The 25,734-nt window shown below is 41.9% G+C and overlaps 1 protein-coding gene and 1 long non-coding RNA gene across 2 annotated transcripts; one reads left to right on the forward strand and one right to left on the reverse strand.

Annotated features, from left to right (window-relative positions):
* Positions 1-10,698: 10,698 nt before the first annotated feature.
* On the reverse strand, positions 10,699-14,853 carry LOC139545072 (uncharacterized). The gene is made up of 4 exons (XR_011668989.1): positions 14,387-14,853; positions 13,179-13,322; positions 13,022-13,091; positions 10,699-11,057 (listed from the first exon to the last, which is right to left on the reverse strand). It is a non-coding gene; the product is annotated as an uncharacterized lncRNA (long non-coding RNA).
* A 419-nt stretch (positions 14,854-15,272) lies between these two features.
* On the forward strand, positions 15,273-23,643 carry LOC139545071 (small ribosomal subunit protein mS27-like). The gene is made up of 11 exons (XM_071352453.1): positions 15,273-15,382; positions 15,701-15,778; positions 16,214-16,284; positions 16,700-16,758; positions 17,141-17,255; positions 20,404-20,482; positions 21,028-21,143; positions 21,468-21,570; positions 21,823-21,965; positions 22,696-22,866; positions 23,077-23,643. The coding sequence occupies exons 1-11, from the start codon at positions 15,307-15,309 to the stop codon at positions 23,317-23,319; spliced, it is 1,254 nt and encodes a 417-aa protein (XP_071208554.1). The 5' UTR covers positions 15,273-15,306; the 3' UTR covers positions 23,320-23,643.
* The last annotated feature ends 2,091 nt before the right edge of the window (positions 23,644-25,734 follow it).

Consider the following 25,734-nt stretch of genomic DNA (forward strand, 5'->3'; position numbering starts at 1 on the left):
AATAGCGTAGCATTGTGACATCAGAAACAGTGAGACACCCATAATAGGAGGTGTACTTAGGAGACTAACAGACATACGAATGTAAGACTCGTGTCTCCTGTTCCCCCCCAGGCACTAAGTATCATCCACCTGCCACATTACCTTCTCTCTGAAACTGAACAATACAGAACCAGAGATGATCACAATGACTTTCAAATGAGTTGCCTTTCTTCTCCGGGAACAGAGATCTCTCACTTCTCTCACAAAGGAGAGGAAGAGGAAGAGAAAACATCTCTCCTCATACCTCTTTTAGGTCCTGATCAAACAATTGTTCACTAGACTCTGTGGGTGTCCCAGACAACACGTCTCCAGAACTCTTACGTGATTCAGAATAAAGCATTTTGTTGTTGATTGTAGGAAAAGGGGAGTGTGTGCATTGTACTTGTGAGTTTAACTTAGTGTTATTTTGAAAGTCAAGGCCAGTTCTTGATCACTAACATGTTGATCATTGGACATTTGGAACAGCCAAACCACCATTTGTGATCTCAGGTAATTTGCTTGACAACGAAGTATGAATGCTTCCCTATTCTATCAAGAGAGACCACCAAATCCCAGGGATGAAACTGCAAATGGTAAGAGGAACTTCTCAGATCCTCCTCTTCTTCTCTTCTCTCTTGACCTAAATGTTTCGATCCCAACCACCAGCTAAACGACACAGAAAGTAAAAGGCAGAGAAGGTTCTAGGTAGAAGTTAGTAGGCACAGATCTAGGATCAGCTCAACCTCCCCCAATCTGAACCTTAACCATGAGAGGGAAAATGCTAAACTAACATTACATCAGCAGTTAAAGTAAAAATCCACTCCAAAACTATTTTGTCATTGTTTTCATTAGTCCACTGTTGTTACAGTCCCAAAATGTTTTGCATGTCTGCAGTCAAGTTTTCAAGATATTGGACTTTTAAAAAGCAGTGTGACATACCACATCATCATGATGATGTGTTTTGCATCATATGATGCATTTTGCACTTTGCTTCTTGAAAGTCCAAGATCTTGAAAACTTGACTGCTGACATGCAAAACAGTGTGGGGCTGTATCAACAGTGGACTAATGAAATCAAATCCCAAAATATTGTTTTTGAGTGGAGTTTTCCTTTAAGGGCAACTTCTTGCTGGTCCAGATCGACCACAGAGAGAATACCTCTGAAAGAGGTAGTGGGGTTCACTCTAGCTCAGGTTCTGCAGAAGTGAAACTGTTGGGGGAGTCAGGACAAAGGCATTCTGGTAAATGAGTCACTCACTGGAAAAGGTGTCCTGTCGTTGAAGAAAAGTTAATGTGGCCGTTAGTGATTGGCCCGAAAGGGTTCTGTTTTGACCTTACCAGGCCTTACCTTACCAGACCTTACGGTGTCAATCAACATAACAAAGCTGAATTCCATTTCAAAGCCAGATATACACACAGTGTACAAAACATTAGGAACACATGCCTAATATTGAGTTGCACCCCCCTTTGCCGTCAGAAAAGCCTCAATTAGTCAGGGGATGGACTCTACAAGGTGTCGAAAGTGTTCCACAGGGATGCTAACCCATGTTGACTCCAATGCTTCCCACAGTTGCATCAAGTTGGCTGGATGTCCTTGAGGTGGTGGACCACTCTTGATACACATGGGAAACTGTTGAGCTTGAAAAACCCAGCAGCGTTGCCGTTCTTGACACACTCAAACCGGTGCGCCTGGCACCTACTGCCGTACCCCGTTCAAAGGCACTTAAATATTTTTTCTTGTCCATTTACCCTCTGAATGGCACACATACACAATTTAAAATCCTTCTTTAACCTGTCTCCTCCACTTCATCTACACTGATTGAAGTGGATTTAACAAGTGACATCAATAAGGGATCATAGGCTTCACCTGGTCAGTCGATGTAATGGAAAGAGTTCCTAATGTTTTGTACACTGTGTATTTTGGTGAATGTATTGAACCACAGCAGCTAGAGTTGTAGGCAGTTACTGTCACCATTTTGTGTTTTTCTACTTAATGTGTTATCGTTCGATTGCATCTGAAATGATTGATACAACCTCTTCTGTTTTCAAATACAGACACTTCCGCTGCCTTATTCAATGTACATTTCTACCATTCCTTTCTTCTCCCCTGGCCAGACCTTCTGTCTGTTCTCATGGGGAGGATCGTGTCCTTGCAACTTGGTTGTAATTGTCATCAGAGCCCCAAACTGGGTTGTAGAGTTCCAAACTGTTATTAGAGTCCTGAGAGTGTTTCAGTGTGCAGTTTGATGTTAAATTTGGACAATATGTAATAATAGATGAGTGTATTATCAGTAATCACCATGAATGGCTCAGTTAAACTATACAGATTGTGGGGATAGATTGTACACACAAATCAGGCTACATTTAGCTTGGAATAAAGAGGAACCAGTTTACGGGATGAAAGCCACTTAAGGTACTGAAAAAGATTACTTCTGGATTCTTATCACTGCCTCACAGTCACGGAGAAAACCTTTTTAGACTTGGAAGGTCAATAAAAAATAAGAGTTTGTGACTTGAATCAATGCATGTGTAGAGATATTTCTGACAGGCCTTTATAAAATGCCTTAAGACATTTAAAGTTGGGTGTGTAGCTTCTCTCCGTCTTTGCATTCACTATTGCCAGGAACACACAAAGTTTCACAGAGGCAATAGTGTGTGTCTCTGGATGAGGGACAGCATTCTGTCTGCAGCCCCACTGTTGTGACCGAAACGGTTCACTTCCTGTGTGTTCTCTTTGGCACGTTTCTCAGGTAAGGACTTCCTGTTTCAGTGGTCACTGGACTAAAGTGTACAGAAATTATTCCCTCTTTTGTTTAATAACAAAGACCCACCCAGGGCACGACCTGTCACCCCCCTAGACCAAGAAGTTCACATACATCGGTCATGGTTTCCCCAAGTAAGAAAACATTCCACTGTTAGTTTACACCTGTTGTTTACAAAGCATGTGACAAATCAAATGTTATTTGATTTTGTTAACAAATAGATTACACTATGTTATGAATATAAAAACATTGTCTCAAATTCAAGGACTGTGATCTGACACAAATACCTTAGACTACTTTAGTAGCTATATGGTCTTTGGTTAGAAAGGCCTGCTCTATGCCTTACCTTTGGTAAATTCATTTATTCAATTGATTCAGAGAAGATTAAGCCATTAAAGTTCTCTTGAATTTGAGGTAGCCTATATGTGAGTGGTGGAGTCAGGGTGGGATACATAGCAGTTACACTAACTTGTGTCAACTGCAATTCAGTTAGGGCAATGACTATTATCCTAAATTGGCTACAATGACTGGCACAGTAAACAGTCAAAAATACTTGCACTTCAGAATCAAGAGGACCATAATAGATGGAAGTACTTTACATGTATTGAATGAAATGGGTTTGTCTCCCTCTCGTTAGCTTCAAGTTTGTGGAGAGGTGGCAACTGCACTTAAATAAGTTGGTACTGATACAACTACCTTCTGGGTCCTTTTTTTTTGCAGGGGAAGAAAAGTTTTGTTAGGGCAGCTGAGATCCACAGGAGAGCCTGTCGTTTCATTGGCTCATCCGCAGCCACAGTACCTAAACAGGTGACAGAGGGCAAGGTATGACATCAAGATCATAAATAGATCATAAATAGCACACAACCTAACGGAAAAGAAAAACACGCATTTCTTCTTTTTTTTATATTACATTTTTAATTGTGTTTCTCCAAACAAACATCCACATACAAACAACAATTTATTGTATCAGTGTAATGTTTATATAATAGCCATCATATAGAAGTACATTTAGAGTCATGTGATGATATGGTGTGGGGTCCTCCCACTATGACTCAGGAAACCATGCAGTTTATTAGGTTACAGAATAAATAAATACACTTCACAGGGTGCTGAAAGTGCATGGTGATGAGCTTGATGATGCTTTCCAATAAATATCGAGGGTCTTATTCTGATGACCTGATCGATACTTGACTGCTGTTTGACAAATATTCTCTAATTGGCTATCCATAACAATCTCATGTAGACTAGCCAACCAGCACTGTATATGCGAGCTGTTGGCCAGAGCGCAGGTGCCTATTTAATGCAACGGTGTGACAAAACTATTGGTAGAGTTGAAAATGCGATAGAAACACATTGAACTTTAGATTTTTATTTGGGTACATGAAAACTTAATCAAAAAAGTACATTGTGTGCACTGTCATCACGCACTGATTTGTATTGCAACAAGGCCGCTTAGTGGGGTTGTTGCAATAAAGGGCAGCCCCAAGGTGGTGAAGGTAGGAAACAACATCTCCACCCCGCTGATCCTCAACACTGGGTCCCACAAGGGTGCGTTCTCAGCCCTCTCTTGTACTCCCTGTTCACCCACGACTGCGTGGCCATGCACGCTTCCAACTCAATCATCAAGTTTGCAGACGACACTACAGTGGTAGGCTTGGTTACCAACAACGATGAGAAAGCCTACAGGGAGGAGGTGAGGGCCCTCGGAGTGTGGTGTCAGGAAAATAACCTCTCACTCAACGTCAACAAAACAAAAGGAGATGATCGTGGACTTCAGGAAACAGAGGGAGCTGTTTCGACAGGACAATAGTGAAGAAGGTGGCAATTGCACCACCCTCAACCGCAAGGCTCTCCAGAGGGGAGTGAGATCTGCACAACGCATCACCGGGGGCAAACTACCTGCCCTCCAGGACACCTACAGCACCCGATGTCACAGGAAGGCCAAAAAAGATCATCAAGGACAACAACCAACCGAGCCACTGCCTGTTCACCCCGTTATCATCCATAAGGCGAGGTCAGTACAGGTGCATCAAAGCTGGGACCAAGACGCTGAAAAACAGCTTCTACCTCAAGGCCATCAGACTGTTAAACAGCCATCACTAACATAGAGGCTGCTGCCAACATACAGACTCAAATATCTGGCCACTTAATTTAACGGACTTAATAAAGGTACCACTAGTCACTTTAAATAACGCAACTTTAACAATGTTTACATATCCTACATTACTCATCTCATATGTATATACTGTATTCTACACTATCTATTGCATCGTGCCTATGCCGCACACCATCATTCATCCATATATTTATATGTACATATTCTTCCCTTTACATTTGTGTGTATAAGGTAGTTGTGAATTTGGTAGATTACTTGTTAGATTTTACTGCATAGTCGGAACTAGAAGCACAAGCATTTCGCTACACTCGCATTAACATCTGCTAACCATGTGTATATGACCAAAAACATTTGATTTAGTGGAAACAGTGTGGAAATGGTGTCACTTGGATTGAAATTTAGCTATAGTCTCCCATCCTAACATTGCAATCGCTTGTCTAAAATTTAAATGGTGTGTATTTTTTTCCAAACATTGCTTTTTTGTGTCAGCAATTAGATAATAGTTATTAGGGTGGCTAGTTAACCCTAGTACACAATATGAGACGTTGGCTAGAGCCTACAGTATGAAGATGGGCAGAAACTTCTTCTCCAATAGAAATCCCCGATCACATTTGTAGGCATCGTCATGGCGACATTGGCTAGCTAAACTCATGCGCAGAAACAGCTAATCGGATCCAATGGTTGTCTCGCGCCAAACTGTGCATGTGCAGGTCGTCAAGTGCACTCTGTATAACGTTGTTAATGAAAATGACAGTGTCAGTTTGTCACTTTCATGTTCAACTACATAAGACTGGCTTGAATCTAGGGTGTGGTATTTGGAAGAGCACCACTATTTCCTCCCTTAGCTATATTGGCATCGAACACATCCTCCCTAGGAGGGGGTGACCTTGACAATTTGTTAAAATTAGGGGCTGTCTGCATCTTTAATTTAAAGACCCGTGTTCCCTTCGGTCTCAATATAGAGTTAGAGCTGAAGACATTTTTGTGATTGTGTTTTTTTGCTATCCATTGTAAATAATGTTTGTAGGCCTATGTAGCCATTCATGCTTTTTATAGCCTATGTTCTATTTATAAACTCAGCAAAAAAAGAAATGTCCCTTTTTCAGGACCCTGTCTTTCTAAGATCATTCGTAAAAATCCAAATAACTTCAGATTTTCATTGTAAAGGGTTTTAACACTGTTTCGCATGTTTGTTCAATGAACCATGAACATGCACCTGTGGAATGGTTGTTAAGACACTAACAGCTTACAGACGGTAGGCAATTAAGGTCACAGGTATGAAAACTTAGGACACTAAAGAGGCCAATCTACTCACTGAAAAACACCAAAAGAAAGATGCCCAGGGTCCCTGCTCATCTGCGTGAACCTGCCTTAGACATGCTGCAAGGAGGAATGAGGACTGCAGATGTGGCCAGGGCAATAAATTGCAATGTCCGTACTGTGAGACGCCTAAGACAGCGCTACAGGGAGACAGGACGGACAGCTGATTGTCCTCGCAGTGGCAGACCACGTGTAACATCTGCACAAGATCGGTACATCCGAACATCACACCTGCGAGACAGGTACAGGATGGCAACAACAACTGCCCGAGTTACACCAGGAATGCACAATCCCTCCATCAGTGCTCAGACTGTCCGCAATAGGCTGAGAGAGGCTGGACTGAGGGCTTGTAGGCCTGTTGTAAGGCAGGTCCTCACCAGACATCACCGGCAACAACATCGCCTATGGGCACAGACCCACCGTCGCTGGACTAGACAGGACTGGCAAAAAGTGATCTTCACTGACGAGTCATGGTTTTGTCTCACCAGGGGTGATGGTCGGATTCGCGTTTATCATCGAAGGAATGAGCGTTACACCGAGACCTGTACTCTGGAGCGGGATCAATTTGGAGGTGGCGGGTCCGTCATGGTCTGGGGCGGTGTGTTACAGCATCATCGGACTGAGCTTGTTGTCATTGCAGGCAATCTCAACGCTGTGCGTTACAGGGAAGACATCCTCCTCCCTCATGTGGTACCCTTCCTGCAGGCTCATCCTGACATGACCCTACAGCATGACAATGCCACCAGCCATACTGCTCGTTCTGTGCGTGATTTCCTGCAAGACAGGAATGTCAGTGTTCTGCCATGGCCAGCGAAGAGCCCGGATCTCAATCCCATTGAGTACATCTGGGACCTGTTGGATCGGAGGGTGAAGGCTTGGGCCATTCCCCCCAGAAATGTCAGGGAAATTGCTGGTGCCTTGGTGGAAGAGTGTGGTAACATCTCACAGCAAGAACTGGCAAATCTGATGCAGTCCATGAGGAGATGCACTGCAGTACTTAATGCAACTGGTGGCCACACCAGATACTGACTGTTACTTTTGATTTTGACCCCACCTTTGTTGAGGGACACATTATTCCACATTATTCTGTGGAACTTGTTCAGTTTATGTCTCAGTTGTTGAATCTTGTTAAGCTCATACAAATACTTACACGTTAAGTTTGCTGAAAATGAACAGTTGACAGTGAGAGGACGTTTCTTTTTTTGCTGAGTTTAGCTGTAAATAGACCAATGAAATCAAGACAGACATCTGTGTGTGTCCTTTAAAACTATAGGCCAATATCTAGTGACCGGCGGTGCTTGTCATTATACGCTGAGGAAGAGAGGTTTGCTGTCAAAACGTTGGTATTAAATTACTGCATCTCAGCACCTAGTGTGCGGCTCTCTTTTTCTTTTTGGAATCTAGTGTGTGCCTTCAGATTGAGAAAATTAACAAAGTTAGAATTTCTCACCTCTCCCATTGAATTCCCAAACCAGGTCTGCTTAGTCTGATTCACAAGCGTTCCCAGAGGTTTCGCAATGTTGCCGCTCGGGTTAGATGCTGGTTTAGGGTTTCCCCAATTCTGTTTGATTCAGTAGGGTTATGGATCAATGTTGCCATCTACTGGAAGAGCCATACATTACACAGGAGTGAAGCCATAAATCTTAGACTCAAAATAGCTAGACTTTGATTTCATTAAATTATACTGAACGAAATATAAAACATATGTAAAGTGATAAAATAAAGATCCCAGAAATGCTCCATAGGCATGAAAAGCGTATTTGTCAAATTCTTTGCGCAAATGTTTACATCCCTGTTTGTAAGCATTCCTCCTCTGCCAAGATAATCCATCCACCTGATTGATGTGAAAATAAAAGGCCACAAAATTAGTGGGGTGGTCAAGGCCACAGATGTCTCAAATTGAGGGAGTGTGCAATTGGCATGCTGAATGCAGGAATGCCAATCAGAGCTGTTGCCAGATAATTTAATGTTAATTTCTCTACCATAAGCCATTGCCATCAATTTCGATAATTTGGCAGTACATCCAACCGGCCTCAACTGCAGACCACACGTAACCAAGCCAGCCCAGGATCTCCACATCCAGCTGCGTCACCTGCGGGATCATCTGAGACCAGCCACCCACACAGCTGATGAAACTGGGTGTGCACAACGGAAGAATTTCTGCATAAACTGTCTCAGGTAGGCGCATCGTCCTTACCAGGATCTTGACCTGACTACAGTTTGGCGTCGTAACAGACTTCAGTGGGCAAGTGGTCACCTTCAATGGCCACTAGCATGGTGAAGCGTGCTCATCATGGATGACTCCCAGTTTCAACAGGCAGATCGTATGTCATGCGGGCGAGCGGTTTGCTGATGTCAACGTTGTGAACAGAGTGGCTTTGGCATGGGCAAGCATTAGCTACAGACAAGTATTTTAAATCAATGTCAATTTAAATGCAGTGATCCTTTGAGATTTTGAGGTCCATTTATGTCATCCATCCACCACCATCACCTCATGTTGCAACAATGCACAGCCCCATGTCATAAGGATCTGTACACAATTCCAGGAAGCTGAAAATATCCCAGTTATGCCATGGCCTTACAGATGTCACCCATTGAACATGTTTGGAATGCTCTGGATCAGTGTAAGACAGCGCATTCCTTTTCGGCCTGCCTTTTCCTGTAGTCCACAATCAGCTACTTTGTCTTGCTCACATTGAGGGAGAGGTTGTTGTCCTGGCACTACACTGCCAGTTCTCTGACCTCCTCCCTATAGGCTGTCTCATCGTTGTCAGTGATCAGGCCTACCACTGTGGTGTCATCAGCAAACTTAATGATAGTGTTGGAGTCGTGTTTGGCCACGCACTCGTGAGTGAACAGGGCGTACAGGAGGGGACTACGTACACACCCCTGAGGGGCCCTAGTGTTGAGGATCAGCGTGGCAGACGTGTTGTTGCCTACCCTTACCACCTGGGGGCGGCCCGTCCGGAAGTGCAGGATCCAGTTGCAGAGGGAGATGTTTAGTCCCAGGGTCATATTCAGCCTTTCAAAGCACTTCATGACTACAGATGTGAGTGCTACGGGTCGGTAGTCATTTAGGCAGGTTACCTTGTTGTTCTTAGGCACAGGGTCTATGGTGGTCTGCTTGAAACATGTAGGTATTACAGACTCAGTCAGGGACAGGTTTAAAATGTCAGTGAAGACACTTGCCAGTTGGTCCGCGCATGCTTGAGTACACGTCCTGGTAATCCATCTGGCCCAGCGGCTTTGTGAATGTTGACCTGTTTAAAGGTCTTGCTCACTTTGGCTACCGAGAGCGTTATCACAGTCATCCAGAACAGCTGGTACTCTCGTGCATGCTTCAGTGTTGCTTGCCTCGAAGCGAGCATGAAAGGCATTTAGCTTGTCTGGTAGGCTCACGTCACTGGGCAGCTCGTGTCTGGGTTTCCTTTTGTTTCCCTTTGTTAAGGACCATTTAGAAAATTCCTAGTAGTGTCTACATAATGTTGAGTCATTGAAGTTATGACACCACCGTCTTTAATAAGGCCATTTAAACTGCATAGATTTCTGAATACCTCGGGAACTATGTAGGGTTACAACAGCTCACTTTTGATAATGTTTGCAAGCGTCCCTGTGTTCATGCTGTCGTTTTTGGCAAATTACTACAAATAAAATAACCAGTAGGTCGATGCAACACTAGCACAGTCCCCCCCTCAAACTCAGTCCTGTGTCCCAGTTTTTACCCTAGCACTACAGCCGATTCAAATAGTCTAAGCTTGATTAGTTGGTTATTTGAATCAGTTGTGGATTTCTAGGGCAAAAATCTAAACGTGAACCCAGGAAACAATGGTCCAGCGCAGGGCTCTCCAACACTGTTCCTGGAGAGTACCCTCCTATAGGGTCACTCCAACACTGTTCCTGGAGAGTACCCTCCTATAGGGTCACTCCAACACTGTTCCTGGAGAGTACCCTCCTATAGGGTCACTCCAACACTGTTCCTGGAGAGTACCCTCCTATAGGGTCACTCCAACACTGTTCCTGGAGAGTACCCTCCTATAGGGTCACTCCAACACTGTTCCTGGAGAGTACCCTCCTATAGGGTCACTCCAACACTGTTCCTGGAGAGTACCCTCCTATAGGGTCACTCCAACACTGTTCCTGGAAAACTACCCACCTTTAGGGTCACTCCAACCTCTTAAAACTCACCCGATTTACCTTACCAAACAGCTGATTAAAAATGCATGATGGATAAGGGTTGGAGTGAAAAACACTACAGAACGGTAGCTCTGTAGGAAAAGGGTTGGAGATCCATGGTCTAGTATAAAAGGCCATGCCATTATTACCGTGGCACAAATTTCCTCCTGGGGAAGGATATTTTGGCCCATCCTCCCTTGAGAAACTTATCTAACTTCGTTCTGCAGAATACATGCATTTAGGTAAAAGGGCAACTGCTCAGCAGGCTTTAGGTTGAGTCGATATTAGCAAACCTTTTCTGAATAGAAAGTCAATGATAAGGGAACATGATGTTACGCTTTAATACTTTTAGCACTGTTGTGGAAATTCTTACACAGGGACACTCGAAGTCAATCTTAGTTATAAGAACAGCACATGAGTAGAACACAGAAATTAGTTATAAGAAAAGCACAAACATTACAATTCCCATTACAGCGCTTTCAGTTCGCTTTACTTTTTAACAGTTTGTCTGCGAAACAGTTGACTCGCAGTGATGCGGAAGTTTTCCTCGTCACATGATTGGATGGTCCTCCAGAAGGTCAATGTGGTTTGACCATCTGCCTCAGTCAGGAGGGTGTAGTTCTGTTTCTCATCCACCAAGGGGAATCCATTGCTTGTGGCATGATAATCCTGAAGGAGAGAAAATAAATACTGATGTTATCTGGAGTATGTATAAATAGAGCCTACCAGAGTTCTGTGTTATAAGGTGTGCTTGGTGAAAGCAAAGCACAACTTTAGACAGGCCACAATCAACAGCCTGACCAACTCTGTGTGAGGCAAATGGTGGTCACACAAGATTCTGATTGGTTTTCTGATCCACACCCCTACCTTGGTTTTATGGTGTCTGTGACCAACAGATGCATATCTGTATTTATTTCAATTGATGATTTCCTTATATAACTGTAACTCAGTAAAATCTTTCAAATTGTTTCATGTTGCATTTATATTTTGTGTTCAGTGTATACAATGAGAAACTGCTTTTTACCATTACATTTTTTTTTAAATGATTTGACCTTTATTTAACTAGGCAAGTCAGTTAAAAACAATTTCTTATTTACAATGACGGCCTACACCGGCCAAACTCAGACGACGCTGGGCCAATTGTGCGCCGCCCTATGGGACTCCCAATCACGGCCGGTTGTGATACAGTCTGGAGTACACCTAATTTTGTTTGTAACTGGATCCTATCAAAAGTTATGATGGTGTGTTTAAACAGTGTTACTTTGTACAACATAAAGCATGACTGTTGTAAGTTTTCCCCTTTTTTACTACAGCAAATGGCATCTCCAGTATGTACATTAGAAACATTATTATCGCTTATACTTTATGATTGGACATTACTTTAAAATATTGAATGTGTACAAATTATTCGTTCATGGGTTTAATTAAAGTAAATCAGGATTTAGAATTGGATTTGTGGTACTTCCGTTACCTGTACCTCCATTATCAACAAAAGTACTTAAAAAAAGCATCCTACCTAAAAACCTGGAAAAATATTAAATAAAGCATATTTGTATGTAGTTTAATTCTGATACTTTTTTCAATTATTTGTGTTTTTCCTGTAATTGGTCTTTTGACCATTCAGATCTAATGTGAAAAAGATCTGATGTGATTGGTCAAAAGACCACTTAGTGGAAAAAACATCAGAAGTGGGGTGCATGTAAATGCAGCCTATGTCAGTTTCTTTTCAAGTACCTACATTATTTAACATAAGAATGTTAGCAGTTCTAGGTTTCTGCAAATGCTTTTAAATCAGGCAGGTTTACACAAGGTGAACAATACAAGATAATTAACATGAATTAGTCTACCTTTAACATTGATCAGATCAAGCTTGCAGGGAACATAGCTCAGGCCAGCAACTGCCTTCCTTTCTGGACATCCTTGGCTGCTTTTAGGCAGGCAGCCCAATTTTGATATTTTTTCCACCATTTTTTATTTATTTTTTTAATATAGAAAAACGTATTTCCACTTTGACATTATAGTGTATTGTGTGTTGGCCAGTGACAAAAATATATATAAATGTAATCAATTTTAAATTCAGGCTGTAACACAACAAAATATAGACAATGTCAAGGGGTGTGAATACTTTCTAAAGGCACTGTATCTAAATACCGAATACCGACCGGTATGTGCTCAGAGGCCCTGACCTCCAGGGGGCCCCCATTGATTTTCTTAGTCATTCTCACTCAGATATCATATCAACATGGCATAAGTCATAAGAAAATATGTAGAATTGCAGGAAATTAACTTTAAAATAGCAAACATTTCACTTAACCCCATGGCAAAATGTGTAGAATTGTAGAAATCTTGCTTTAAAAGGCAACATTTTCTCTACACCCCCATGGAAAAATTATTATATCGCAGGAAATGAACTTTAAAACTAATTTTAGGGCCACTAAAATTTTTGGCGTGAGGTGGGGCAACCAAATCTCACTTAAGGCCCCCAAAAGGCTAGAACCGGCCCTGCACCTAATCATGAAGATTGGAGCAGGGTAAGCACGATGATCCTATATCAGTGGTTTGGAAAATGTTTCTTATTACCAGCTAGTAGCTAGTGAAATGGGTTGTTGGGCTGGGTTGCTGTAGTAAATTACCAGCCTGTAGAAGTCATCATAATCCTGTCCTCCAATAGGGATGCCAGCGAATTTCTGGAAGATCGAAAGCCTGGAATGGAGAAGACACTGAAGAGACAGAGCTCAGACAACATGCGTGTGTATGTATTAATGTCCCCATAACGGGGCAGTCTCTTACCCCTCCTCCCACACCCCAGGCAAACACCACTCTGAAGCATTCGTCCGCTGGTCCCCCCGTGAAGCATTTCTGCACGTGGGTCTGGTTCAAAGACAAGGGGCAGCCATAGAGCAACATGTGGTGGACCAGGTCCAGGTGCTCAATCTGAGATCGATAGAGAGAGAGGGAAACATGGGAAGGAGCAGGGAAAGGTAAGAGATTTCAGAAATCTTTAGGGATAAACGTATGACATAATTGTAAAATGCTTAGACCATAAAATGAAAGAGGGGTAATTTACACAAATGATGTGATTTTTCCTGTTGAGCTTTGGCACCTTTGTGACCTTGCAGTGGTAGTATGTACTGTATGTTCGACAGGGACAGTAACTGGCAATGGAAGAGGACGTACTGTGTTAATACTATGTGTTGCCAGTCCATTCTGTTCCAGTCACATGTTGTAAGCTAAGGATACCACCACCCAATACCAATATCAAATCAATTCCATTTCATTCAGGTTTGACCTGTTCCTGCCCAAGAGTAAAGTAAAATACAGTACTTTACTTCAAACTAAAAGTCCTGCTGTGGCTGACCTAGAGGGACAACATGATCCTTTTACAGGACATCATGTGCGTGAGGTCATTCTTACATTCTCCCCAACAAATTCCAGATAATTGATGTCCAGGAGCCTGTATCTGGGTATGAACTTGAGCAGGTTCACCTCCTTGGTCCCCCTTTTGTCATCAGTTTCCCCAAAGGCATTGATCAGCTTCACTTAGGGTTGCCAACTTTCTCACTACCAAATAAGGGCCAAAAGGTGGCGTGCCAGTGCATGGTGACACGGCGGTGTGGGTATGGTGTTATGGGAATTAAAATACAGTGTATATTCATAGTCTTATTCAATTGGAAAGGCAAAAGGCATTATGAGTTATGTGAGCTGGGCAATTAGCTTTCAGAATGCGATTGTTGTCACTGCTCAATAACTGGTAAACGGAGTGGTGTTTTCCAAAGTTGACATTGGCATTATCTGTCTAATATCCAGTTCATCATTTTCCAGACAGTTCATCAGAGCTTGATGTATGCCATTTGCAGTTTCATCACTGTCTATATAAAAGTCAAGTAACTTGCACTGCACTCCATCAGACACAGAGAAATATCTCACAAACACTGCAAACATGTTTCTATTTCCCTTGTTTGAGGCATCACTGGCAACTGAGAAATACACCGCCTCACCTTCCGTAGGAGGCAGATCGTCATTCTCCGCAGTAGGCGTCACGAAGAATGCACAGATATTGCTAGCACCTTTAGCTAGCCTGGCGGTGTGCATTTCTGTGGATGCATGCTGAGTTTGGTCACTCTCCCCTCCATGGCCAATTGAGAATTCCCGACGGCATAAAGTACAGAAAGCTGTCGTCGAGTCACCACTGACAGCCTTAACCCACGTCTTTTTTGCTTCCCATTGTTTGCTCAAGTTCATACCCAGATACAGGCTCCTGGACTTTTCTTTTTTGCAGGTTTATCCATATTTCCTTGATATGCCAAACAGACCGAACAACAACAGAAATTACTTTGCAGGAATTGGCGCGTTTACTCTATTACTGTGATTGGATGAATATACTGGGCAAGGGAGATCCCGTATGGGACAAACCAATTTAGCCCAATATAATGGACATCCCGGCTAGTACAGGACAGTTGGCAACACTTGCTTCACTGGACTTTCCAATAAGAGGAGGGGGGATAGAACAATTTACATAAACATACAAGAGCATAGAAGAACAAAAGACACAGATTGACGACTATGTGTGAAGAAAAAGACTAGTAGACAGAAGGCACTAAGTAGGGCCTACAAACTGCTGCTACACACTTGATATTACCAATGAATTAGCCACTGGGGCAATTGACATTGGATGTTCACGACAACAGGCGCTTGAGGCCGTACCAATACATAGAAAGGTGTTCATTCAAATGTTATGTTTGATATCTTAAATTAAACGTACATAATTGCAGTATTTAGAAATATTAACGTAGTTTCTATTTCATTATTTTATATTCCGTTTTTTATAGTGTTACAAATGTATTACAAATGTATTTGAGCACGGCTCTTTCTCACTCAAAATTGTTGCCCCCCTCTGTCATGGTGGTATCGTCCCAAGATGGCAGCCTCCCTGTTGCAACGCTGTTTAGGAGCTGTCAAAGTTATCCATAAATGTGGGACTTACAGTTTTATAGGTACATATTTGTATATGTAAAATATAAGTATTTAAATCAGTAACATTTGCTATCATTGATTCATTCATTTTTCCCCGAACTATTTTTATTTTTCCAAGTGAGCATATGGCTAGCCAGCTAATGCTAGCTTCCTAAAATTAATCCATTCTGACATAACTCATAACTGTCTAAATAAGATGCATCTTCTCCCGTTTGTTCAATGATTGACCTTAGTATTTGCTTGTACTGAAATCGCAATTAATTGCATTGTGCTTGTTATCTTCAGTTCCAGCAAGTTACCCAATGTAACTTGTAATGATTATTGTTTATATCCTACAGACAGAAGATGTCTACTTTCAGCAGCATACACAGACACCAAATTATGGGAGGAGAGAGAGAAAGATCATCAAAATCTGGGTAAGCTGGGTAACCCAATACACTCATTACCAATTATGTATTGTTCATTACTAACCATCCCCTTTGTCACTACCCATCACAACTAATAAAAAGTGGATCTCAAACACATCTGTCACACATTAGCTGTCAAGTAAGTGGACATGACATCAGTTGCGTTTTAGTTTTCTGAAACCCATGTGAATATAGAATAGACATTCTGTGCATAAGTACCCGAAGACATAACAACTGTAAGTCGATGACAATGTCTGTGAGTGTCTGCACCAAATGAACACAGGAGGGCAGTGTTAGCTAGCTACATATTGACAGTTACTATACTGTGTCATTCATACTGTAAAATGTTTCAAGGGTTGAAATCATATTTTTAAATGGCAGAGAGTTTGAGCTTGGACTAGTTGTTGTGAAAGTAAAGCTTAATGTGAGTACGCTATTCTACAGCATTGATGGCCGCCTTGATGGACAGGATTTATGACCGAAATTTCCCTGTCAGCTCTCTGACAATATCACGGGTAAGAGCATGTTAGAGTGCAGAGAGATTACACCCTTCTAGCCCAGATGTCAGCCTGTTTCTCCTTTAGAAAACTGCTTCATTGTCATATCTGGTACATTCAGGCTAAAACAGAATCCGATATGTTGGCTAAAACTAGGGTTGCAAAATTTCAGAAACTTTCAATAAATTCCGTCGTTTTCCCGAAATCCCGGTTGGAGGATTCCTGGAATAAGGGGGGAATAAGAAAGAAATCTGAAATCCTCCCAACTAGAATTTCTGGAAAACCAATTTATTGAAAGTTCCTGGAATTGTGCAACCCTTGCCGAAACAGAATCTAGTGGGCACCCTAGCTAATATGATTTATGTTCTGATCAACCTGTAGTCAAATAAGTGAGATATTAATCCATAATTTCTCTGTGTATTTTCTTTTTCAGTTTGTTGACAACATATCGTCAAGAGAAGAGGTTGATCAAGCAGAGTACTATCTTTATAAGTAAGCCTCATTTGCACGCCCTGTAAAATTATTTATTTGTTAGGGTGTTCACTTTCTGGTCTAAGTTGCTGGCTAATCCTCTATGTTCAGTCCTCTGTTTTGTCCTAGTCTTTTTGGGCGTGTTTATGTTCAGTCACATGCATGTTTCTTTGTTCTGTGCTGTGTTAGAGCTTTCCTGTTTTCCACTTCTCTGGAATCTGTTTCTTATGTGATTAAAAGATTTACATTAATATTGTGTTGCAAGCCTATGGATTAAGAAGCAATTACACTTGACTTGACCCATCTATCATAAAGGCATCATAATAATTACATAACAGAAGTCATAAACATTCATGTCTTGTTTGTTGTTGTTTTTTAATGTTTGAACATTTCTCTCCTGTAGATTTCGCCACAGCCCAAACTGTTGGTACCTCAGAGACTGGACCGTCCACAGCTGGGTGAGACAGTGTCTCAGATATGGGGCCAGAGACAAGGCCTTACACACCCTCAAGAACAAGGTAGTTCTATATTATGCCGAGCAGAGCCATAGAAACAAGGTTCCACAAACTGTCCTCCATTGTGGCACACAACCTTCCATGTGTAACGGATGTGAAATGGCTAGTTAGTTAGCGGTGCTGCGCGCTAATAGCGTTTCAATCGTTGACGTCACTCGCTTTGAGACCCTGAAGTAGTGGTTCCCCTTGCTCTGCAAGGGCCGCGGCTTTTGTGGAGTGATGGGTAACGATGCTTTGTGGGTGACTGTTGTTGATGTGTGCAGAGGGTCCCTGGTTCGCACCCGGGTCTGGGCGAGGGGACGGACGTAAAGTTATACTGTTACATTGATGCTGTTGACCCGGATCACTGGTTGCTGCGGAAAAGGAGGAGGTCGAAAGGGGGGTGAGTGTAACGGATGTGAAATGGCTAGTTAGTTAGCGGTGCTGCGCACTAATAGCGTTTCAATCGGTGACGTCACTCGCTTTGAGACCCTGAAGTAGTGGTTCCCCTTGCTCTGCAAGGGCTGCGGCTTTTGTGGAGCGATGGGTAACGATGCTTCGTGGGTGACTGTTGTTGATGTGTGCAGAGGGTCCCTGGTTCGCGAGGGGACGGACGTAAAGTTATACTGTTACACATGGCCATACCATTCTTTAAAAAATATATATATATTTAGCCTTTATTTAAACAGGGAGTCACATTGAGATTAAAAATCTATTTTACAAGAGAGCCCTGTATACATTACAATAAAAACAGAGTAATAAACCATACACTTCAATATGTGTATTTATTTATTTATTTCACCTTTATTTAACCAGGTAGGCCAGTTGAGAACAAGATCTCATTTACAACTGCGACCTGGCCAAGATAAAGCAAAGCAGTGCGACAAAAACAACAACACAGAGATACACATAAACAAACGTACAGTCAATAACAAAATAGAAAAATCTATGTACAGTGTGTGCAAATGGAGAAGAGTAGGGAGGTAGGCAATAAATAGGCCATAGAGGCGAAATAATGACAATTTAGCATTAACACTGGAGTGATAGATGTGCAGATGATGATGTGCAAGTAGAACAATGTATAAAACAATGTAATTCAGCACACAATAACAAACTAAACATATTTAATAAAAGCAATCACATTCAACTGCATAATCAATAATGTAAACTGCCTGAGTGACACCAGCACATCTAACTGCAGTGAACTCTGCAGATTGTTCCACAAATTAGGGGCAAAAAAACTAAATGCAGATTTTCCTGAATCTGTGGGGACTGAAGGGATCTCTAATGTTGTCCATTCCTGAGAACGGGTTTGGTAACTTATGAGTCTTAACTTAATTAAGGAAGTTACATATGTTTGGGGGTGGCAGGTAGCCTAGTGGTTAGAGCGTTGGACCAGTAACCGAAAGGTGCTAGATTGAATCCCCGAGCTGACAAGGTAAAAATCTGTTGTTCTGCCCCTGAACAAGGCAGTTAACCCACTGTTCCTAGGCCATCATTGTAAATAAGAATTTGTTCTTAACTGACTTGTCTAGTTAAATAAAGGTTAAATAAAAAAAATATGGAGGCAATTTCTGTAAGATTGATTTGTAAATAAATAAAAGAGAATGTAGCTCTCTTCTTACAGACATTTTTATACAGACTAAAATGAGTCCTAAAATTGTCCCCTGTGATAAAACGTATTGCGGAATGGTAGACTGCGTCCAACGGTTTCAAAACAGAGGTTGCAGCATGCATGTAAACAATATCACCAAAATCCAATACAGGGAGAAGCGTTGTTTGAACAATCTTTCTCCTATTTTCAATACTGAGGCATGATTTATTTCGATATAAAAAAACTATCTTGGATCTAAGCTTCTTAGTCAGATTTTCATATGCGTTACCAAGGACAACTTGTCATCAATCCAGACACCCAGGTACTTTGGGTTAGAGCCAATTTGGGCACCATTTGTTGCGCAAATATGCAGGTCCTCAGGGTCAACATTTCGTGACCTAGAGAACAGCATGAGCTTGATTTTACTTGTATTTAACACTAATTTATGATCTGTAAGCAATTTCTGAATTGAATCAAGTCATGCTGAAGTTCACGAATGGCCTCCTGCACCAAGGTGGCACAGGACCACAAAACTGTGTCATCTGCATAGAGATGAATGTTACAAGTATTAACAGTGTTTCCTATGTCATTAATATACAAGGTGAACAATAATGGACCAAAAATCGAACCCTGAGTTACACCTTTTTGAATCTCAAGAAATTCAGATTTAACCCCATCTGTCAAGATGGCCTGAGGTCTGTCGCCAAGGTAATTCTGAAACCATGAACAGGCTGTATATCCCAGGTCTATTTTTGATAACTTCTTCAGCAAAACAGAATGATCAACAGTGTTGAACGCCTTTGACAGGTCAATGAACAAGGCAGCACAGCTCTTTTTAGCATCCAAGGCATTGACAAGATCATTAACAACTAGCGTGGTTGCTGTGGTAGCACTATGCCCAGGCCTAAACCCTGATTGGTTTATATTAAAAATACAATTATCAGATAAAAAGGAACGAAGTTGTACATTAACCAAGGATTCAAGAATCTCAGCTAAAGAAGGTAGTCTTGAAATGGGGCGATAGTTGTCAAGATAATTTTTCCCCCACCCTTATGGAGTGGTAGCACATATGCGGATTTCCAGGCTTTTGGAATACTTCCTGATTACAATGTTAAATAAAACATGCGGCCTACTGAGTCAGCAATAAAGGGAGCTGCACGCTTAAGCAGACCATGCTTCAAATGATCAGCCCCTGTGGATTTTATTTTGTCTAGTGTTAGCGAAGCATCCAGGACTTCATTATCAATGAATTTCCCAAAAGAGAACTCCTGACCAGCATGTTCAGTATCATTCAATAGATTTTCACCATCAACATCCAAACTACACTTTTAAAGAGCTGGCTTTGAAATACATTCAAATATATAGCCTGCAGAGATAAAATGGTGATTAAACGCATTAATGAACATAAAATAATTTGCATTCTAACTACAGTTGTATTGTCCAATACATGGTGCCTGTTGAAAACCTACATTCTAAAGAGTTTGACAACTTCCATTTCTGAGGTGGACTATAATATTGCCGGGGGTATTTTTATTTATTGATTTTTTTTTTATTAACATTTTCTGTTTCTGTATTTAGGTGCAATATGGAATGTTCCCAGATGATTTCACATTCAACCTGCTGATAGATTCATTCATTAAAGATGAAGACTTCAAAGGTGAAGAGTCTATGACATCTGAAATTAGTATTTGTCAAACTGTAAAGTTATCCCAGGACCCCTTTGGAAAAACTCAGTTAAACTCAACGAAACCAATAATGTACACTAGCGTTCAAAAGTTTGGGGTCACTTAGAAATGTCCTTGTTTTTGAAAGAAAAGCTATTTTTTTGTCCATTAAAATAACATCAAACTGAGCAGAAATACAGTGTAGACATTGTTAATGTTGTAAATGACTATTGTAGCTGGAAACGGCAGATTTTTTACATGGAATATCTACATAGGCTTACGGAGACCCATTATTAGCAACCATCACTCCTGTGTTCCAATGGCACGTTGTGTTAATTAACTAATCCAAATTTATAATTTTAAAAGGCTAATTGATCATTAGAAAACCCTTTTGCAATGATGTTAGCACAGCTGAAAACTGTGGTGCTGATTTAAAGATGCAATAAGTGACCCCAAACTTTTGAACGGTTGTGTATATTCTATATTCACACACATAATATCTACCTTAAAACCTAAAAAGGTTGGTCCTCTTCTGTAGGTGCCTGTTCTGTCGTGGAAGAGGTGATGCTTCAGGAGTCTTTTGATCTACCATCAACACAGATCCTGTCCATGTATGCACTGAGCAGTTACCTAGCAACCAAACCAGAGCTCAGTGTAAGTAAAGTAGCATTCGCTGCTTGGTACTGTGTGTGTACCAACATGTTTGGAGAAGTTATCGTGCCAAAGTACATTTGGAATGTTTGAATTATGTAGAACTGAACGATTGTTGGAAACTTAAGGAGGACATAATCCTATTTGTGTAGAGAAGTTAAGTCTGATCCCAGCACAACATCATTCCCATAACAAAATATGCATATGCCGGAGTTTGAATTCAGCAGCCACAGTTTTTTTCTGTATAAATTAGTTATTATGCTTTTTGTAAACGTTGTGCTAGTGCTGTCTGAAGTGTGTGTGTGTGTGTGTGTTGGTTCACTACAGGTGTCAGAGCAGAGGGCTCTGGGAGCAGCACTGCTGATATGTGGTCTGAAGCAGGACAACTCTACAGGCCTCAGCGCTCAACTGTTGGGTTGTGCTCTGCTAGGTATGTGTTCCTCCAGTCATACCACAGACCTGGGCCTAAATCAAGCCCTTCCTCATGTTCCTAACCCTTTGGTGATGGCAGGAGGAGGTTTTCTCTCCATTTCTCAAGAATCCCTTCTCTTCATCTTCTTGTCAAACATCATTGAAATCAACCTCTCTCTCTCTCCATGCCACATGGTCTTTGCCTCATGTTGTGCTGATCAAGTCTCTGATAGTTTCCTCTCCCTGCTCCTCTCTCTTTGTCTGTCTCTAGGTAAGGTGGAGATGGCAGCTGGGATCCATGCTGTGTTCAGGGGCATGCCTCTGATGTGGAACCCAGGGTATCTGGGCCGGGCCCTGGCCATTATGGAGAGAGTAGCTGCCGCTCCTGGAGATAGCAAACTATCAAAGGATGCCGTACGTTGCCTACTTACCAATACATGTCTCAGTGCTGTACTTTCTGCAATTGTTCAATTACTGTCTCACACTAACAACATTGTTAGTAACACATTACATTATAATAGTAACTCTTTGTAAAGCATGCACCACGAGTAAGAAGCATGCAGTTTATACTGCTACAGAGCTTATCGTTAGCAATTTCAGTTAACTCATCAAATAACACAGTTACCATATGACACAAACATGGTGGCAGTGGAAAGCTGTTACTGTCCAGGTATGATGTATGACGCAGTCTGAGTCTTTCTCTGCAGGGCTTAGGGTTGAGATGGAGCGACACTGTCATGTCTGTGTTATTTATACCCTGACACACGTCAGTGCAGCACTCTTCTAGCCCTGTCTAGTTAAATAGTTCAACTCTGAACAAAGTAATATGATTTATGGGAGTCTGGAGCCCAGGGGAAATCTGTAAGAATCTGTCCTTTGGGCACCAAACCAGGTTTGCTAGAAAGCAGGACAGTGTCAGACCTGATGCCTCTGTGTAGGTCAGGACAGACAGGACCTATTAATTGTGTGTCATTGTCTGTTTGCGTTTGTTTGTTTTTATGTCTGTCTTTTGTCCTGATGGACTTCTGAGAGGATGCTCCAGTGTGGCTTCGCTTCGCAAGTTATTGTGTCTGTCTGAGTGCAGGTCTGGCGGTCCCAGTTGTGTTTTTCCTTATATCTGTGTGTGTGTGTGTGTTTCTCTTAGGTTGATTACCTGGAGGGCTTGCTACAGGACCTCTCCTCTGCCTTGGACTCCAAGTCCTCCTCTGGTAAGGACGAGTTAGGAGGAGAGGAGGAGGAGGGGAAGAAGGAGGAGGAGGATGAAGACGACCAGGAAGAGAGAGAAAAACTACCGCTCTATGCCAGCAGGTTCAAGGTAGAGACTGGGCAAAGATCAATCAGTCAAACAGGGAAAGAGTGTGTATGGACAGTACATGTATGTTGTGTTATGATTACAGATTTCTCATTTTAAGAAGGTGAATATATTGCTATTAAGCACTCTTAGTCTATAACAACAGTTACACTTAATCGCTCCTTTTCCCTAGACCCCATTTCTAACCACCTCCTCTCCTCTGACCGTGTGTAGGAGCTGAGTGGGCAGCTCCAGTCTCGGGGTAAGGTGGACCCTAGTCCCCTGCAGGTGCTGGTCTCCAGCCTGGTCCAGCAGGGCCTGGCCTCAGCAGAGGGCCCTGACATGGAGCAGTACCAGAGGAAGGTAGGGGAGTGGGAGGCAGAGAGGCAGCAGCTCATCAGAAGAGAGAAGGAGATGAGGGAGAGGGCTGAGGAAGAGAGACAGGCCCGTCAGGCAGCCAAGGCAGCCGCACAATAGCGCTGAACACACAGCTAGAGGGTGTTCATGGTGCATTCCTTGCAGTGTATACCACCACAAAGCATCAATACATATTACTGGTACTTTTTCATAACCTGTGGGGTCCCTACATCGTCTGCAGTGAAACATACATGAAAAGTGAGGGTCGTTTTTGAAATATGTAATATAATCTGTTGTCTCCTGAAATCAGTTTATTTCATGTAACCTTTTTGTTTGTGTCTTTTGTACAAATGCCATTCACAGTTTAGCAATGTACCGTGAACAAGATGTCAACTCCCCATGATAGAATTTTGTCTGTATTAAATTATCATGATCAACAAATAATGATGATTCTTGACTTGCTTTATACTCAAATATGAACAAATCAGAGAGCTTAGTTTATAGTTACATGCATTGTTACACATAAGACTCGTAACCTCTATTTCATCCTTAGCTTAGGTTTCTTAAGATTTCTGAGTTTTCTTTGAAAATATGTTGTATTTCCTGTTGTGGACAGCAACTTGATGTTTTTGGTCTAGCTCCAGTCTAGTGATTGTTAAGCCTGATGGCCACTATGACCTCATGTAAGCAGAAAAGGAGGAAAGCGGGGGAAATCATGGCTTCACATCCTCCCACTCCATTTCCTCTCTTCTCTCAGATGGAGGTGTTTGTGAGAGCACATGTAGACCTTTGTGTGTGTGTGTGTGGGGGGGGGTGTTATACAATCCTAGGGGAGCTGATGACTGATCTAGGGAAAACAAAGTTTGTTCTTTACACGTGCATGAATACAGTTGAATTTCTTAGCCTTATCCTGTCGGCCATTGCCACAAAGAAAAACACACCGTCACAGATCCAGATCGGAGGTGAATTGCTTGGCCCTTGTTTAGAAGTTGACAGGTCTTTCTTTATGTGTCGTCTGGAAATCGACAGTATCAACAGTGGCATAACAGTATAGTAAGAAGACTAAAGTATCTTGTAAATGCTTCACAGAGTTCAAGTAACAGACACATCTCAACATCAACTGTTCAGAGGAGACTGTGAATCAGGCCATCATGGTTGAAATTCTGCAAAGAAATCACTACTAAAGGACACAAAAAGAAGAAGAGACTTGCTTGGGCCAAGAAACATGAGAAATGGAAATTAGACTGGTGGAAATCTGTCCTTTGGTCTGATGAGTTCAAATTTGAGAGTTTTGGTTCCAACCACCGTGTATTTGTGAAACGCAAAGTAGGTGAATGGATGATCTCCGCATGTGTGGTTCCCACCGTGAAGCACAGAGGAGGTGTGATGTTGTGGGGGCTGCTTTGCTGGTGACACTGTTTGTAATTTATTTAGATTTCAAGGAACACATAACCAGCATGGCTACCACAGCATTCACAGCATTCACCACTGGGCTCCCGAGTGGCGCAGCGGTCTAAGGCACTGCATCTCAGTGCAAGAAGCATCACTGCAGTCCCTGGTTTGAATCCAGGCTGCATCACATCAGGCTCACCCAATTGAGATGGTTTGGGATGAGTTGGACCACAGAGTGAAGGAAAAGCAGCCAGTAAGTGCTCAGCATATGTGGGAACTCCTTCAAGACTGTTGGAAAAGCATTCCAGGTGAATCTGGTTGAGAGAATGCCAAGAGTGTTCAAAGCTGTCATCAAGGCAAAGTATGGCTACTTTGAAGAATCTAAAATAGAACATTTATTTTTTGTTTGTTTAACACTTTTTGGGTTACTACATGATTCCATATGTTATTTCATAGTTTTGATGTCTTCACGACTATTCTAGAATGTAGAACATTGTAAAAAAATAAAGAAAAACCCTTGAATGAGTAGGTGTGTCCAAACTTTTGACTGGTATTGTATTTCCAGTGTGGTTTTAGAACAATGCAGATAAAAATGTAATAAATGAGGTGTCAAAATGCTCTATAGCACACAACATAAGATCATCAATGTTCTATTAAATACATTTCTACTGTATCTGAACTAATATACATTATAAAACATACTGTACATTAACTGCTTGTCTAAAGGAATGTTATATGTCATCCTGTTTAAATATGTTTTCTGATATGACACATTAATGAGTGATGGCTATTTAGAAACTGAGAAAACCTCTTGACTTCAGAAGAGTGTTCCATCACCCCTGTAGAAAACTCAGTGTTCCCTCAAACGACTGTAGTGCGGGTCCTCAAAAATGCTTGATCAACAAATGCTCATGTTATTCTATTCCTCCCCTGTGCTGCTTGTTTTCTGGAATTACAAGTTGAAGTTCCCAGAACTCTTCTCTATCTTGATTTCTAGATGTGACGTACAGATTTGTATTTGTATTTACTAAGGATCCCCATTAGCTGACTTGGCAGCAGCTACTCTTCTTGGGGTCCAGATGTAATGGGAAGAGAACATTTTCTGCAGCTTGTGACATGACAGCATCTCCCCTGTGTGTGCTG

This window comes from Salvelinus alpinus, chromosome 19, assembly GCF_045679555.1.
Source record: "Salvelinus alpinus chromosome 19, SLU_Salpinus.1, whole genome shotgun sequence".
Lineage (NCBI taxonomy): Eukaryota > Metazoa > Chordata > Actinopteri > Salmoniformes > Salmonidae > Salvelinus > Salvelinus alpinus.

Bases quoted from the DNA above. Each gene is read 5' to 3' on its own strand.
- LOC139545071 (XM_071352453.1), top strand. From the start codon at position 15,307: ATGGCAGCCTCCCTGTTGCAACGCTGTTTAGGAGCTGTCAAAGTTATC. The intron at 16,759-17,140 runs GTAAGCCTCATT...TCTCTCCTGTAG, and splicing joins GCAGAGTACTATCTTTATAA to ATTTCGCCACAGCCCAAACT. The intron at 22,867-23,076 runs GTAGAGACTGGG...GACCGTGTGTAG, and splicing joins TCTATGCCAGCAGGTTCAAG to GAGCTGAGTGGGCAGCTCCA.